Consider the following 19,291-nt stretch of genomic DNA (forward strand, 5'->3'; position numbering starts at 1 on the left):
GATTTGTCATGAATGAATTCTTTCACTTTTTAGAAAGTTCGAGGCGCTCTAAGGCTTATAAGTAGTGTAACATTCAAGCACAAGATGCAAGGTGGGGCGCAAACTGTATCGAAGTGCCGTAAATAATGGTATGTGCACACTCTATTGAAGTGCCGTAAATAATGGTATCACATATAATGTTATATCTAGTTTACGAATTATTAAAGAACAATAAAATAAAATTCATTAGTATATAGATGAAAATAGATGTTCATTATCTTGCATTTCATTGCTGATTTACTATTTTCACATTGAAGACGTTTAAAAGTGGCCTTGAACTGTAAAGCACACCAAGACCTAGACTTTATGGTCAATGCTCGAGCATCATTAGCGGACTGCCATACCTTGTGTCAGAGCGACAATCTTGAGCCTTGGACCTTGGTGTATGCCTTTTATTTTTGTGACTAAACAATGCAATATATAGAAATATAGTTTATATTTCGACAGTTTTAGGTTCAAACGGTGATAGGAATGGTCCCTCTATGCTAGGAAAACGACAACAATCTAACATTATCAACGTAGTTAACAAAGCAGTCCAGACAGTTTGGCACTCTTCACTTCACATTGTCACCACATGGGTTAATTATTTGTGTTGGTGTTAGTGTTGGTGTTGCTTTTGGTGCAAAGAGATTTTGGGTTTGGTGGTTGTGTGCAAAGGGATTTTTGATTTGGTGGTTCCCAAAGGAAGTGTGATAAATTTCAACCCACCAGAAACTCCTATTGCATTGTATTCATGCAAGAGGGATGAGCATTGTAAGCAAGTTGTTACAGCAGCAAGAATGCATGTTCAAGCTAATTTTAGTGGTCACGTAATATAATTATCATCATCTATAACAAAGCCAAATATTACCAAGTCTCCAATCTTTAACAATAATCTATCAACCCCAATAAAGTAAGTGACGCTCCATTTCTTCGTGGTAACGACAGACTCCGTCTACGATGTTGCTTGTTCAAGTTATACTGTTATCCATCTCATCTATATCAGCGGCGGCAACAAATCTTCCTTCAAGAAACCAAGATATTGTTGTAGCAATAGAAGAGATGCAGAAAGCCAATTACTTCACTTTTGTCACCCTCATTAACATGGCCCCTCCCGACCTATTTCAGTCCAACATCACTTTCTTGATGCCTAACGATCGGATCTTGTCGAGAACCAATATACCTGAAACCTCCCTTGTTGATCTATTGCTCCGTCAATCCATCCCGTCGCCTCTGCTTTTCGAGCACCTCGAGCATTTCCCAACTGGCTCCATGATCCCAACGTCGAGGCCCGGTTATGTTTTCAAGGTCAATAATGATGGGAGGGAGCGGTTTTATCTCAACAATGTGAGAATCATTAGTCCTAACGTATGCACCAAAGGGTCTTCAATAAGATGCCATGGTGTAGATGGAGTGGTGCAGCCTACTTCGCTATCCCCTCAGTCGAGTACACAACCGGTACTCTCTTGCCCGAATAGCACGGGTCATCCGGTGGTCTCAGCCCCTCCATTTCCGGTCGCGACGGTAGCCGCACCACCGCCATCTGCTCCTACATCAAGTTCTCCCAAGACATGCAATGCTACAAGTTCTGTTGATTTGTTAATTACATTGCTGATGTTTATGGTGGAAACATGGTTGTTTTGTAGAGTTTAATTATTAGTATAGGATATTGATGACTCCACAATTAACAAAATGAATATTATGATCCTAATTTAATCGCAACTGTATATCAACTTTTAATTTCCCAAATGATTCAGGTGAGTGCAAAAAAAAAATGAAACTACAAATAATTCTTTACCTCAAAGTTAAATTTGTCTTGGTTCAGACCCATCTTTAATAAGCTTGTCTCAAAATGACGTCTACTAATAGTGACATGGGATTAGGACAAATGCACTTGGAACACAAGGACAAGACACATTTAAGATAATGCTTATCCAAGTGAAATTCATGATTAAAAAAAGTCAAAATATCATGCATAAGTATATTGTGACATGTTATTATGGATTTATATTTGTGAGATGATTTGATCAGATCTATATCTAAAATAAAAAATAATATTTTTCGATTTAAAAGTAATATTTTTTTAATGGATCGAGTTAGATAGAAGATCTGTCTTACAAAATTGATCCATAAGTCGATCTCATATGAATTTTTGTAAAATGTCAAAGGTACTTTCTATTTGTGCATTGTAGTTTGTAGGCATTTTTTTAAAAATATTATAAATTAATAAAATCATTATAAAAATGTTGCAAATTGAAAACTTTTATAAAACTAGTATATTCCGTTATTCACTGCACCGAATTCAGAATTATTTAAAAAAAATTTTAAAAAATAAAATAAGAAGAAAGTCACGGATTCATTGAATCCGTGATAGTCTGCCACGGATTCTGAATCCGTGGCACCCAACCCGTGCCCCCCTCTCCTTTATTTATTTGCACCCTCCCATTTTCCATTCGGTATCATTCTCCCATTTTCCCTTCGGTATTCGGTATCATTCGGCGATTTATAAACCTTCCCATTCTTGCCGATGTCATTCGGTATTTTCATTCGGCGATTTGTTGGTTGTCCTCGGCATTTCAATTTGTTGGGTCATCGGTGACATATTCTTCCGTCTTCGGTATTTTTATTTGCGCAACATCAATATTTCCGTTTGTTGGTAATAATTCTCGTCGGTTTGTTATGCTCATAATTTTTTTTTGTTATCGAGACTTGTCAAGTATTATTTTATTTTATTATTTTTGAATTAATATTGTTTATGTTGTATTTTTTGTAAGAATGTTTAATATTGACATGTTATTATATTGTTCGTTGATTAACAATTTATTTCATACAAACAAATATTAAGAGGTAACATTATTATTTTTGTTCATTGTATCGTGGCTAAAGGTCATGTAGGAAAGAAGGCACAATGGTTTTATGGAATTGAAGAAATCATACACACTTTTCACAAAGACAATTGTATCCAACTAACAATAACATCTTCAATCTCATTGTAACATTCAAGAGCATTTTTTTTCTTCTTCGTTGCTCTTATTTTCCTTCTCATTCCACATTTTCATTTTCTCTTCTTTTTTTTTTTCATTTTTTTCCTTCCTTTTTTCTTTTGCATAAAAAGTTTTTGAGACAACGACTTTGAGCCTTAATCACTCGATCACAACAATTTGCACTTTCTTGGCTCAAAATGATGCTAAATGCGAAAAGTTTTTATGATTATCCAATTCAAGGTTCAAATAGAGGAATAACCAACAAAAGGGATTTATCATGGCTTGTAATGTGGTTATTTTTCAACAAATAGGCTCAGGCTCGAACTTGGCTGAAAAGGCCCTCGAACTTCTTGCTTGAAAATTTGCGGAAAATTAAAAATTTTCTTTTTAAAAGAACTTAAGTGGCCTCATTCATAAAATTACTGGTGAATCAAGTTCAATATTTCAAAATATTGCAGCGGAAGAAAATAAAGTTTGCCAAAAATCACAATTTAAAAATATCCAACGACTGACAAGATGTCTGCGGAATAAAATAACAACTGCTGCTCTGAGGTCCTCGGGTGCCACTACTGCCGACCCAAGCTGGCTCACTGGTCCCCGCCCTCGGCCCTGGCCTCATCAGTACCTACAACAATCAAGTCTAGTGAGCCTAAAGACTCAGCATGCATATATCGCAGGTAACGAGTAAAAATCTGAATTAAAATATGCATGAGTTAACATATCCTGTCCTGAGGCATGCTGAAAATAATCTGTACTGAGCAATTATAATACGTGCATAACTGAACTGATAATCACAGAAAAAAAAATGTTTGCTCCTTGGAGCCTGTACTGAAATAACTGATAAAATTTTCTGTTGAGATTATGTTTTACGCCTGTGGCCCCGCACTAAGCTGAACTGATCGGTAACTGGCTACCGGGGAGGCTGAAACTGAACTGAGCTGGCCGGTCACTGGCGACCGGGTGGTACCATACTGAACTGATCGGTCACTGGCGACCGTATAAAATAACACTCCCACATAGTGAATGAACCACAAGCCATATCGCATAAATCTCAAAAATAATCATTTTCTGTTTTAATGCACGTAAAATAATTAACTGGCATAATGAACATGTCCCATAATTTTACCAACTGGATTGGATTGGATCGTCCCAAGGCTCGCTGCAACCTAACTGTGCTATGAAAAATATGCAACAGCTTAAACTTGACCAACTATGCAATTTACGTTCAAAAGATGCGACTATGACGCCTAATGACTTCGTATTTAGTCATGACTCCGAACCAACCTGAACCGACACCGAAACGACGTATAGTCATGATTAAAATACGCTGAAAAATCATAAAATAATGCTCCTAAAATGATAGGGTCGAAATCTAGGTGGAATGGAGGCCAAAACACGAAACGCTCTTTCGAGAGTCAATTTGGCACATCGCACCGTAAATTCTCGTACGACCTCAAAAATGATCCGAATGACGAAAGGTCGAAAGCATGACCTTCCTAACTCAATGAGGCATTGTCCAGTCCAAGGTCATGGGCTAAAAGCCAACCAAGAACTCGAACGAGCCACCGAACCGATACAGCAACTTGTTGTAATTTTCCAGCAACTGTACAATCGTGTAACTTGTGTTGTTTTCGAGACTACCGGCCATTGGGGCGTGAAACACTGACCAGACACTCTTACCAACATCCCAAGGAATGATTCGAACCATGGCTAAGGGCCTTAGGCCAGCCACAATCCGCATCACACCATAACTCAACCGAAACTCCAACCGAGAACCAACGTGCATGCGTGTGTAGTGTTTTACTTAGATCGATGTCTTGCGTCGTTCCAATGGCCATTTGATTGACCATGGCACGATCTAGACATATAGGGGCATGGTATGAACCGTGGCTAAGGGCCATAGGCCAACCAAGATCCATACCAAGCAACCAAAAACCGAAACCATATGCTGAACCAATGAAGAAGCCGAATGGGGAAAGGGGCTGTTCTTGTTGATTTGATTAAAACCGATGCACCATGGACCAAGCCACCAAAAGGGAGACTTAGTCACGTCTTAGACATGCTAGGGGAGTGATCTAACCATGGCTAAGAGCCCTTAGGGCAGCCAAGATCAGATTAAACCCTCATGACAGGAAACTGAAATTTTCGAACTCAAAAAGGGACACAAATGGTGTTGCTGTCATTTCTTTTGCTTTCCAGCGAGCATGGGGTGAAACCGATGGACAAATGTGGTTCTAATTCATCCTATTACATGTATATAAGTCGCCTTGGGAGCCTGGAGTCGAACCAATCACCTGAAACTCACAAACCAAGAAAAACGTGAAGCTTGCCAAGGAAAATCGAAAATTCTGCATGTGTTGTTTCAAAATGTTTTGACACGTATCTCGGTTTTTGCTTGATAAAACATGATCATATACTGAAAAATAATTGATAATATGACTTGATTGAGGTTTGAAAGAAATCTAGACATGCCTGGTTTCGTTTCGAAAGAAAAAGAACGAAACGACGACGACGCGGCACGGAGGAGATGGAGCGCTTCTCTTGTTTTCTTTACTCTCGATTTTCCTCCCTTGCTTCCTACTGAATTCCCACGGTTTTTCTACTGAAATATTCTCTGAATTTCGTGAATGAGGGAGGGGGAATGATGGTTAGGAGAGTGAGGGGGAGATCCAATAATAAAGGGGTTCAATGTATGACCAAGTCTCCCTCTTTTTTTTTGAATTTTGAATGGTTGTTTGATATCAAGTCTATGTTGGGTGTTTCTAGAATGGTGATGGCCGATTTTTACATGCTAGACTAGGATAGGATAATGCTAATTAGATCATTAAATGGTGCTAGAAAGATCAAAGAATTATCTTCCTAATTAAATACAAGAAAGGGTCAAAAGGTTGATGAGTTGGCAATTAAATTGTCTAGCAACAATGGGGGCCGAAAATTGCAATAAAATGAAGGGGAAATATTGTTATCTAGTCAACTAATAATCCTTGAAAGCCTTACTAATCCTTTAAATAATTTAGTGAGCTAACTCCTTAATTAAGTAACTTAAATGAGTTCATTTCTTAATCACCTCAAATAATTAAATTAAATCCTCAAACCTCCCTTTCTAACTTAAATGAACTTAGTTGCTAGCTAAATTAACTTCTGGAAATATTTCTCGAATCTTAAATTCTATCTCAAAACTCCAACTCCAGTCCGGCCTCACTGAAATAACTGAAATGCTAAAAATCAAACTACTGAACTGAAATAATGAATAATTAACTTCAAATAAATGCATTTAAAATAATCATGCAATGAAGTCAATTAAATTTAAAAAATCTAGAATTATGCATGGCTTATACGTAAACTGATTTACGGGTTCTACAATCCTTCCCCCCTTAAAATAAATTTCGTCCTCGAAATTAGAACTCACCGAATAACTCGGGGTAACGCTCCCTCATCTCTGACTCAGACTCCCACGTAGCTTCCTCCTCAGAATGGTTAAGCCATTTGACTTTGACTCGCTTAACCAGCTTGTTCCGAAGCTTCTTCTCCTGCCGGTCTAGGATCTGCACTGGTCTCTCCTCATAAGACAAGTTCGGAGTAAGCTGCAACGGCTCGAAATTCAGCACATGCGAAGGATTTGCCATATACTTCCTTAGCATGGAGATGTGGAACACATTGTGTACTCCGGCCAGATTCGGCGGAAGAGCAACACGATAAGCTAGCGTCCCAACTCTGTCAAGGATCTCAAACGGTCCAATGAATCTCGGACTGAGCTTCCCTTTCTTGCCAAACCTCATGACACCCTTCATAGGTGCCACTTTCACAAAGACATGATCGCCCACTGCAAACTCTAAGTCTCTCCTCCGCTGATCGGCATAACTCTTCTGTCGGCTCTGAGCAGTCCTCATCCTATCACGGATCTTGGCTACTACCTCTGCTGCCTGCTGAACAATCTCTGGACCCAACTCTGCTCTCTCTCCTACTTCATCCCAATGAACAGGAGATCTGCACTTGCGGCCATACAATGCTTCATACGGAGCCATACCAATAGAAGACTGGAAGCTGTTGTTGTAGGTGAACTCAACCAGTGGCAAGTTCGACTCCCAACTCCTTGAGAAATCGATGACGCAAGCGCGAAGAAGATCCTCCAAAATCTGAATAACTCGCTCCGACTGTCCATCTGTCTGCGGATGGAAAGCTGTGCTAAACAGCAACTTCGTACCCAAAGTCGAATGCAAACTCTTCCAAAATGAGGAAGTGAATCTGGGATCTCTGTCGGATACGATTGAAACTGGAATACCATGGAGTCGGACTATCTCTCGGATATACAACTCTGCATACTGAACCATGGTGAAAGTCGTCTTAATAGGCAAGAAGTGCGCTGATTTGGTAAGACGATCTACAATCACCCAAATAGCATTCGATCCCCTGGCTGACTTCGGAATCCGGTCACAAAATCCATGGTAATGTTTTCCCACTTCCACTCGGGAATAGGAAGAGGCTTGAGCAAACCTGCTGGTTTCTGATGCTCGGCCTTCACTAACTGGCAAGTCAGACACTCGGACACAAACCGTCTGATGTCCTTCTTCATACCGGGCCACCAATACAATAGCTGCAGATCTTTGTACATCTTCGTACTCCCAGGGTGAATGGAGTACGGGGACGTATGGGCCTCTGATAAGATGTCTGCTCGGATAGAATCACTGCTAGGAACCCATATCCTATCTCGGTATCTCACAATACCATCGCTGACTGAATACAAAACACTGCCCTTGGCTTCATCTCTCTTCTTCCACTGTGCCAACTGCTCATCTGCAGCCTGACCACTGCGAATACGGTCCAAAAGGGAAGACTGAATGGTCAAGGTAGATAGACGAGGAACTCTACCTCGAGGGTAAGTCTCAAGATCAAACCTCTGCATCTCAATCTGAAGAGGTTTCTGAATCGTCAAATGAGCCATCACTGCGACTTTTCTGCTCAAAGCATCCGCAACTACATTAGCTTTACCCGGGTGGTAGCTAATGTCACAATCGTAATCTTTCACAAGCTCCAACCAACGCCTCTGACGCATGTTCAACTCCTTCTGCGTAAAGAAATACTTGAGGCTCTTGTGGTCGGTAAAGATCTGACACTTCTCTCCATACAGATAGTGCCTCCAAATCTTCAAGGCAAAAACTACGGCCGCTAACTCCAGATCATGGGTAGGGTAATTCTTCTCGTGGATTTTCAGCTGTCGAGAAGCATACGCTATCACTCTCCCATGCTGCATCAGAACTGCACCTAAACCAAGCTTCGAAGCATCGGTATAAAGGACAAACTCACCGGATCCTGACGGTACAGCCAAAACGGGTGCTGAGATAAGAGCTTGCTTCAAAGTATCGAAGCTCTTCTGACACTCCTCGCTCCACACAAACTTCACATTTTTCTTGGTCAGTGCTGTGAGTGGAACGGCAATGGATGAGAATCCCTGAATGAACTTCCTGTAATATCCTGCTAGCCCAATAAAACTGCGGATCTCGGATGCATTCTGAGGCACAACCCAATCTCTGACTGCTGCAACTTTTGGTGGGTCTACCTCAATACCAGTGCTGGATACAATGTGGCCTAAGAACGCCACCTTCTCTAACCAGAATTCGCATTTACTGAACTTTGCGAACAATTTGTGCTTCTGCAATGTCTGCAACACTGTGGTCAGATGTCTGCTGTGCTCCTCCCGACTCTTGGAGTAGACGAGAATGTCATCTATGAACACTACCACAAACTGGTCGAGGTATGGCTGAAATACGCGATTCGTGAGATCCATGAAGATCGCTGGCGCATTCGTCAGTCCGAACGGCATCACAAGGAACTCGTAGTGGCCATAATGAGTCCTAAAAGCAGTCTTGGAAACATCAACATCTCTCACCCTCAACTGGTGATAACCAGAGCGCAGATCAATCTTGGAGAAAATTGAAGCTCCCTGCAACTGGTCAAACAGATCCTCAATCCTCGGAAGTGGGTATTTATTCTTCACTGTAACCCTGTTCAACTCCCGGTAGTCAATGCAAAGCCTCATCGAGCCATCCTTCTTTTTCACAAATAAGACCGGCGCGCCCCATGGAGAAAAGCTCGGGCGAATGAACTCCTTGTCGAGAAGTTCCTGAATCTGCTTCTTAAGCTCTGCCATCTCTGTCGGTGCTAATCGGTATGGCGCTTTGGATATCGGAGCTGTACCTGGCATAAGCTCAATGGAAAACTCCACCTCTCTCTCGGGTGGCATACCAGAGACGTCTTCGGGAAAAACGTCTAAGAAATCTCTGACAATCGGAACATCTGAGGCTGACTGGCTGGGTTCCTCGGGGACAGATAAAAAGGTCGCTAGAAATGCCCGACACCCTCTATGCATGAGTTTCCTAGCCTGAACATACGGAATAATGCGCGGTAAAGGAAAGTACCTGTCCGGCTCAAATAAGAACTGCTCCATTCCAGGTGTTCGGACAAGAACAGATCTCCGCTGGAAGTCTATCAACACTCTGTTCTTCAATAGCCAGTCCATCCCTAGGATGATGTCAAATTATGGCATCGGTAGCACAATCAGATCCGCATAAACAAGTTTACCGTGCAACTCAAGGTCTATATCTCGGATAACGTTGGTAGCTGCCATCTCCTCGCATGACGGCAACACTACTGAAAAGGCTGTATCTAGCCCAATGGTCTGGATCTTGAGAAAGTTTGCAAAGACCTCCGAAATAAACGAGTGAGTGGCCCCTGAATCTATCAAGGCCTTGGTAGCGGAACCAGATATAAAAATTCTCCCTGAAAGAGCAGAGCTCTAAGTTGAATCCAGTAGTTACAAGAACTAAACTTATAGACATGCAATGGTCAAAGTTCTTCTAACTTAATTCCCCCAAAATAAATCCGAGTAGAGCATGCAATCCTATAACAGTTCTAAGTTCAAAAATCTAAATCCCGATTCCCAAAATGCTGCAATTCGAATAATAACTCAATGCTTAAAGGTACCTGTAAACAACATAGTCTCCGGGTTGGTTTCTGCGGCATGGAGAGCAAAAACCCTGCCCTGAGCAGGCAGATTCCTCTGAGGGCACTGCAGCAACATGTGGTCTGGACTGCCACACTTAAAACACTTTCCTGAGCCAGCCATGCATGCTCCAGGATGGCGACGTGAGCACCTGGGACAGACTGGGTGCTCCTGAGTCCTCGGGGCTGGGCGTCCCCGCTGCTGCTGCTGCTGCTGGCCTCGGTTCCTGGGCGGTCCATGAAAAGGCCTCTTATTCTGCTGCTGATGCTGATGAGGAGGAGGGCGGCGCGGTGCCTGGACTGGGCGCTTGCCCTGACGATCCCTCTCGATATCCCGCAGATCCTGCTCTGCGGCTAAGGACTTGGAGACGGAAATCTCATAAGTAGCAGGGTCAGATATCCTAACATCCCGGCGCAAGATCGGCCGTAAACCCACTAGGAAGTGCATCAACTTAGCTCTGGCATCATTCGCTATCAGGGGCACAAAGTGACAGCCCCTCTCGAACTTACGGATAAACTCCGTAACCGTCATATCTCCCTGTCTCAGACTCATGAACTCGGTGGTCAGCCTGGTGCGAACCTCCTCAGCAAAATACTTGGAGTAGAAAACCTCCGTAAAGCGGGTCCAAGAAAGTGTAGCCAAGGTCAAGGCTACCGAAGCTCCTTCCCACCATAAGCGGGCGTCTCCAGTGAACAGGTAGGTGGCACATCGGACTCGGTCTGCGTCTCCCAGCTCCATGAACTCGAAGATAACCTCGAGGGATTTGATCCATCCCTCGGCAACCATGGGGTCAGATGTCCCAGAGAATTCCTTCGGGCGCATCTTCATTAATCGCTCATAAACAGCCTCGGGGCCTGTCGGCCTAGCTGCGGCTACGGCTGCGGCATTGCCCCCCGCAAACTGTGCGAAGAACTGTGCCATCCCAGCTAACATCTGGGCACTCATGTCCGGTGGGGGCGGTGGAGGAGGTGCCTGCCTCTCTTGTCTCTCATCGTCATCGTCCTCGCGACGGTGCTCGCCACTACCTCTCGGGCGTCCTACTTGACGTCTAGGGGGCATACTGTTCCAAACATAACCCATACGTAACTAACATGCATAATTCCAAAATTTATTTTAAATGAACACTGAAATACTGAAAATCTGGAAGCATGCTGACAAAATAATTCATGCTTTAACTAAAATGCTGAACTGAAAAACTTACAGACCGAAGACGTGGCTTCGTGAGCTTCTCGCGGTCAGTAGTAGTGAAACCCTATACAGAACCACCGCTCTGATACCAATTGAAAAGGCCCTCGAACTTCTTGCTTGAAAATTTGCGGAAAATTAAAAATTTTCTTTTTAAAAAAACTTAAGTGGCCTCATTCATAAAATCATTGGTGAATCAAGTTCAATATTTCAAAATATTGCAGCGGAAGAAAATAAAGTTTGCCAAAAATCACAATTTAAAAATATCCAACGACTGATAAGATGTCTGCGGAATAAAATAACAACTGCTGCTCTGAGGTCCTCGGGTGCCACTACTGCCGACCCAAGCTGGCTCACTGGTCCCCGCCCTCGGCCCTGGCCTCATCAGTACCTACAACAATCAAGTCTAGTGAGCCTAAAGACTCAGCATGCATATATCGCAGGTAACGAGTAAAAATCTGAATTAAAATATGCATGAGTTAACATATCCTGTCCTGAGGCATGCTGAAAATAATCTGTACTGAGCAATTATAATACGTGCATAACTGAACTGATAATCACAGAAAAAAAATGTTTGCTCCTTGGAGCCTGTACTGAAATAACTGATAAAATTTTCTGTTGAGATTATGTTTTACGCCTGTGGCCCCTGCACTAAGCTGAACTGATCGGTAACTGGCTACCGGGGAGGCTGAAACTGAACTGAGCTGGCCGGTCACTGGCGACCGGGTGGTACCATACTGAACTGATCGGTCACTGACGACCGTATAAAATAACACTTCCACATAGTGAATGAACCACAAGCCATATCGCATAAATCTCAAAAATAATCATTTTCTGTTTTAATGCACGTAAAATAATTAACTGGCATAATGAACATGTCCCGTAATTTTACCAACTGGATTGGATTGGATCGTCCCCAGGCTCGCTGCAACCTAACTGTGCTATGAAAAATATGCAATAGCTTAAACTTGACCAACTATGCAATTTACGTTCAAAAGATGCGACTATGACGCCTAATGACTTCGTATTTAGTCATGACTCCGAACCAACCTGAACCGACACCGAACCGACGTATAGTCATGATTAAAATACGCTGAAAAATCATAAAATAATGCTCCAAAAATGATAGGGTCGAAATCTAGGTGGAATGGAGGCCAAAACACGAAACGCTCTTTCGAGAGTCAATTTGGCACATCGCACCGTAAATTCTCGTACGACCTCAAAAATGATCCGAATGACGAACGGTCGAAAGCATGACCTTCCTAACTCAATGAGGCATTGTCCAGTCCAAGGTCATGGGCTAAAAGCCAACCAAGAACTCGAACGAGCCACCAAACCGACACAGCAACTTGTTGTAATTTTCCAGCAACTGTACAATCGTGTAACTTGTGTTGTTTTCGAGACTACCGGCCATTGGGGCGTGAAACACTGACCAGACACTCTTACCAACATCCCAAGGAATGATTCGAACCATGGCTAAGGGCCTTAGGCCAGCCACAATCCGCATCACACCATAACTCAACCGAAACTCCAACCGAGAACCAACGTGCATGCGTGTGTAGTGTTTTACTTAGATCGATGTCTTGCGTCGTTCCAATGGCCATTTGATTGACCATGGCACGATCTAGACATATAGGGGCATGGTATGAACCGTGGCTAAGGGCCATAGGCCAACCAAGATCCATACCAAGCAACCAAAAACCGAAACCATATGCTGAACCAATGAAGAAGCCGAATGGGGAAAGGGGCTGTTCTTGTTGATTTGATTAAAACCGATGCACCATGGACCAAGCCACCAAAAGGGCGACTTAGTCACGTCTTAGACATGCTATGGGAGTGATCTAACCATGGCTAAGAGCCCTTAGGGCAGCCAAGATCAGATTAAACCCTCATGACAGGAAACTGAAATTTTCGAACTCAAAAAGGGACACAAATGGTGTTGCTGTCATTTCTTTTGCTTTCCAGCGAGCATGGGGTGAAACCGATGGAAAAATGTGGTTCTAATTCATCCTATTACATGTATATAAGTCGCCTTGGGAGCCTGGAGTCGAACCAATCACCTGAAACTCACAAACCAAGAAAAACGTGAAGCTTGCCAAGGAAAATCGAAAATTCTGCATGTGTTGTTTCAAAATGTTTTGACACGTATCTCGGTTTTTGCTTGATAAAACATGATCATATACTGAAAAATAATTGATAATATGACTTGATTGAGGTTTGAAAGAAATCTAGACATGCCTGGTTTCGTTTCGAAAGAAAAAGAACGAGACGACGACGACGCGGCACGGAGGAGGTGGAGCGCTTCTCTTGTTTTCTTTACTCTCGATTTTCCTCCCTTGCTTCCTACTGAATTCCCACGGTTTTTCTACTGAAATATTCTCTGAATTTCGTGAATGAGGGAGGGGGAATGATGGTTAGGAGAGTGATGGGGAGATCCAATAATAAAGGGGTTCAATGTATGACCAAGTCTCCCTCTTTTTTTTTTGAATTTTGAATGGTTGTTTGATATCAAGTCTATGTTGGGTGTTTCTAGAATGGTGATGGCCGATTTTTACATGCTAGACTAGGATAGGATAATGCTAATTAGATCATTAAATGGTGCTAGAAAGATCAAAGAATTATCTTCCTAATTAAATACAAGAAAGGGTCAAAAGGTTGATGAGTTGGCAATTAAATTGTCTAGCAACAATGGGGGCCGAAAATTGCAATAAAATGAAGGGAAAATATTGTTATCTAGTCAACTAATAATCCTTGAAAGCCTTACTAATCCTTTAAATAATTTAGTGAGCTAACCCCTTAATTAAGTAACTTAAATGAGTTCATTTCTTAATCACCTCAAATAATTAAATTAAATCCTCAAACCTCCCTTTCTAACTTAAATGAACTTAGTTGCTAGCTAAATTAACTTCTGGAAATATTTCTCGAATCTTAAATTCTATCTCAAAACTCCAACTCCAGTCCGGCCTCACTGAAATAACTGAAATGCTAAAAATCAAACTACTGAACTGAAATAATGAATAATTAACTTCAAATAAATGCATTTAAAATAATCATGCAATGAAGTCGATTAAATTTAAAAAATCTAGAATTATACATGGCTTATACGTAAACTGATTTACGGGTTCTACATTGGCTCTCTAGGGGTAAATAAATCAGGGTAGGCTCAAAAAGAACGGCACTGATGATGCGGAAAAAAAACGGTTTGAACCTAATGCCATTTACTTTGTTTATGCACCTAATCCATCACAAGGTATCAACAAAGACATGTATAACAATGCAAGTTCTAGAAAAATCAACAATGTATGACTAACACACAATCAAGAAAAAGAATGGAGCATGATATGATGATTGCTCATAGGCTCAAAGCTCACAAAAAAAATGGTATGTGTGTTAGACCCCATACACTTATCATTTCAACACATCATCCAGAGCAACTACCCATAAATGTAGCAGTAAGAATGCAAAATCAGTTGCACCCAAAGAAAACATCAGTTTTTTGTTTTTTCATAGACTCGCATCAGAGGCATTCAAGATTCAAATGAGAGAGATAACGGATAAACACTAAATGCTTTATGGATCAAACAAATTCACTCTACCATACACAATTTTTTTTCATAATTTTTTTCGAATAAATATGCAAAAAAATAGAAAAAATAGAAATTGAAACTAGAAATAAGGATATGTACCCCCTCCCACACCTATATGTGGCAATGTCCTTAATGACACATAAATTAAATGCACAACGTAGACAGTAAAAACGCAAAAGAAGTTAGAAAACTCCCCTGAAAATTGTTGGGCATCGTGGAGCAAAGCTTTCTATTGCTGTGGCGGTGTTGACGAAGCATGCGACAGAAGATGTGAAAGGGGGTGAGAACAAATAGGGTTAGATAAAACAAACAAAAATTATGTTTTTTTTTTCTCAAAATCAGAAGATGTTTTCTCACAAGGCTTGATCACGCCTTGCCAGAAAACATCTACTGCGTGTAAGACATTTTTTTTTTCAGAAGATATTTTCGTACAAGGCGTGATCACGCCTTGTCAAAAGACATCTACTGTGTTGGGAAATTTTTTTTTTTTTTTTGTGCAAAAGTGATATTCTTGTAAGGCGTGGTCACGCCTTATTAGAAGACATCTTCTGGACAAAGGTAATAACAATTGTACTATGTGAAAAAAATAAAAATAAAAGAAATTAAAAATAAAAAAAAATTGGGTTGCCTCCCAAAAGCGCTTGATTTTTAGTCGTCGGCTTGACCCTCCAAAGCACTCATTCAAAGAGTGGCTGACGCCCAAAGTACGTGTCATATGACACCATATATGGGTCTTGGTTCCATGTGCCCTCAAGTTTGGCTTGATGTATGCAATGTAAACTCGTCTCCTCAACAAAACGTGACTTTAAATAATAGGCATGAGATGAGAGTATCATCGTTGGCTCTTGAAGAACAAAATCTGTTGAAATTGGCAATGGAGAAAGACAAGGATCTCCTAGATGTATGTATGATAATATTATCGACGAGCTCAAATTGATAGTCTCAGGAGCTTGTTCATCTCTCAACTTCATTGGTGCCTCATCTTCGTGTGATATTTCTTCCAAAACTTCTTCAGACTGAGGCTCAAAAGTTTCCCCATTCAATGCCACGCGCTTGTTTACCATGTCATTCAATCGACCTATGATTATTTCAAGACTATATCCCCCATCTTCTTGATGCTCGAAAGGTTGGTCTGTAAAATCAGATTGGCGAATTTGTGGAATGTATTGGTGGCTCCAACTCTGCAGCGAAGGATCCCAATACTGATGGTAGTCAAAGTCGGCCATATCTTTTAACAAATATATCACACTCTCTTCACGTCGACTAAGTAATGGATTACCAGTTGTTAGTGCTCCATTAAATACCCATCTTCATGTAACTGCATCCAAACTTTTAAGAAAAATTCGAATAAGAACATAGTTAGAAAAATCATGATTCCTGAATGTTGTTGTTAAATAATTGAATCTCTCTCATGCTGCATAGAATGGCTCTTCGTTTTGTTGGGCAAAACTTGTGAATACTTGGCGATGAAACATCTCGAAGTATTTCACAACAAAAAATTCTCAAATTCTTCTTTTCTTGATGAATAACCTGTACAAGAAGAATGTGACATAAAAAAAAATAATAATAGCAAAACTCGAAAAAAACTAACCTTGCACCGTTCCCCGGAAACGGCGCCAAAATTTGGTGTGTTGTCGTTGTGCCACCAAACTTAAATTCCTACTCTTTAAATAAAACTGGTGTAATGGTGAGCATGGTCGAATTCACAGGGAACGGGGGATAATTCCTTTCGAATAAAATGTAAATAAAGGGGGGATTTTGGATATGAATTAAATAAAATATTAAAACTAAAATTAGAAAGCAATAAAAAATAATAAATCTAAACGGGAATTAAATTACTAAACTGATTCAAGGGAATTTTCACTATTCAATCGTGTCACTGTTCATCGGCTAACATATTATTTATTCATGCATTTACAAGTAATTAACCTTAGAATTATAGGGATAACCGCTAAAATCCTTGTGTTTTTCTAATTTAATTGACCAAACCCAACATCCAGTCAAAACTTATCAATAATTAACTGGGCACGATAGCGTTCCATATTAATTAAAAATAGCATTTTTGTTCTGTGAAAACAGTTAATCCTAAATCTAACAACCGAGATAGCTGCAATTGATAGATTGAGTTTCGTTGATTTATTTAGATTAAATATGCTATGATAGCACAACACACCTAATCTATTGCTACTCATGTACCAATCGTTCATGACAATTACGGATCACTGAATTCATGGATAGCAGTAGAAAATTATATATCGAATTAAATTGTCAGATTAATCAACACACAACTTTCATATAAATAAATCATAAATCAACAAATACTTGAACAAAACACGAATATTAAATTAAATCACAAAAGCCTCACAGTGATAAATTGAAATAGTAAAAATATCCCCTGAATAGAAATAAAACTTAGCCTTGCGCCCTTTTTTTCTTCTCTTGTGCGTGAGTTGTGGAGGAAGAAATTGGAGAGAATTCTCTTTGTTGCCGCCTCCTCTTCTCGTTAGATTGGTGTAAGGAAATTGTGAGTTGAATAAAAAAAATCTGCAGCCTCCTTTCTTACGTGAATAGTGTAGGTCATCAAAAAAATAAAAGATTAATGGGCCCAAAAAAAATAAAAGACTAATAACCTAAAATAAAACATAATCCCTAAAAATTAAAATATACTTAGAAAATATCCTCCAATAATATAGAGTTTTTTATGGAAAAAACTCTATATTGTATTTATTCCTTGATATAATAATTCCTTATCTCACTAGGCAGCCAAGAAACGTCACAAGGCGTGGTCACGCCTTATCCAAAAACCATTTCTGAATTTTTCTGTTTAAGTTTTCCACTAAGATCATATCGGCAACTTTAATTGTGATATAAAATCATCCTTTTTAGCCCAAATTTATCGCATGAACAGAAAACTTCATCCTACAATAAAATCACACAAAAATGTGTCAATTAAACACGTTGAAAGTGGTAACAATGAGAGATATGATAATAAAAATACAAACTCTTAAGAGCCTATCAGATATACTGATTTTCACTTGTAATACTTAAATGAAATTTAAAATTTTTTGTATTTTTTTTACTACAATCTAATAAATAAATTTTTTATTATTGTAACAAAAAATAATAATAATATTAGCTTAAATGTAATAATAATAACAAAATAAAATTTGTTTTAGTATTAATTTATTATTCGTTAAATAAATTTTTTGAAGATTATTATCATATAAATATTATATATTACTATTATTTAGTAAAGACAATATAATCATTTACAGTAATTATTATATTTACGTATTATGAATTATTATTTATTTTTTAAAAAATATAATCACATTTACCAATTCATCATCACCATATACGTTTTATTTTTTACAGCCGAAAATTGCAAATAAATTTTGTTTAATATAAAATACGTACTTACATGTTGTTGATAAAAAATATAATATTTGTTAAATAATGATTTTTTGTTTGCAAGATGGCTGAAAATACGGATAATGTGTTGTATTTGCGGGGTAAACACATATCAAATAATATCAACGCTGAAAACATGGATGCCTTAATGTGTTGTATATTGTCATCCAAAGTCCTCCGTGTCCGCCTATGTCTAGCACGCATGGGTTTCTATGGTGTCATTCAGTGTGGTCCTATTAAAAATTATGATAATTATTTGCTTACGGCCATCGTTGAGAGATGGTGTCGTGAGACACACACATTTCACCTTACAGTCGGCGAGGCAATAATCACCCTATAGGACGTTGCCCTTATTTGGGGGTTGAATATTGATGGCATGTCTATCACTGGTGTAGATACCGCGTACAACAAACATACTTTGACCACATATCAAATTTAGAGTATGCTTAGTCAGTCCATGGTTGATTTTTTTCCAGCATCTTATCACTTCGTGCTCGCCGTTGAATGAAATAGTGCACGCATCGCTGTAAGGTCAGCTCCACTATTTCAGTTATTGGAAGACGTCTAACCCCTTTCAATACACCATTAATACACTCAGACATATACGTCGTCATTATCCCTCGTCTCCATCCACCATCACGAGCCAATGACCATTTTTCTTTTGGAATGTTTGACAAATACGTGAAAGCTGCTGCATTATTTGTTCTAATTGCCTCCATTGTCACATTAAATTTTGCTACTTGGTGTTGTATCCATGCTTCCCAACATAAGTCTTTCAAATAAATGTTTTTGAACTTACTGTTGAAATTAGAGCAAACAAGCCTCAAACAAAAAGGATGAACACCACGAGGAGGCTTGAAGTCAGGGAGATCTTGCACTGCACTTGTCATACCTGCATGTCTATCAGATATAAGGCACACACCACTACACTCTCTGGTAACATGTCGTGCAACATTACTGAGGAACCAATGCCAATACTCATAATTTTCTTCATCAACGAGCGCAAATGCTAGCGGCAAAACCTGGTTACTGGCATCCAAAGTTACTGCTATGAGTAATTTGTGCTTATATTTGGTGTACATATGGGTACCATCTACGCTGATTAT

General features: G+C 39.9%; 1 protein-coding gene across 1 annotated transcript; it reads left to right on the top strand.

Moving 5' to 3' along the window:
• The first annotated feature begins 19 nt into the window (after positions 1–19).
• Positions 20–1,729, top strand: LOC142532739 (uncharacterized). The gene is made up of 2 exons (XM_075639160.1): positions 20–128; positions 967–1,729. Exons 1-2 carry the CDS (start codon positions 126–128, stop codon positions 1,669–1,671), a joined length of 708 nt encoding a protein of 235 aa, XP_075495275.1. The 5' UTR covers positions 20–125; the 3' UTR covers positions 1,672–1,729.
• The last annotated feature ends 17,562 nt before the right edge of the window (positions 1,730–19,291 follow it).

The sequence above is a fragment of the Primulina tabacum genome, chromosome 18 (assembly GCF_025594145.1).
Source record: "Primulina tabacum isolate GXHZ01 chromosome 18, ASM2559414v2, whole genome shotgun sequence".
Classification (NCBI taxonomy): domain Eukaryota; kingdom Viridiplantae; phylum Streptophyta; class Magnoliopsida; order Lamiales; family Gesneriaceae; genus Primulina; species Primulina tabacum.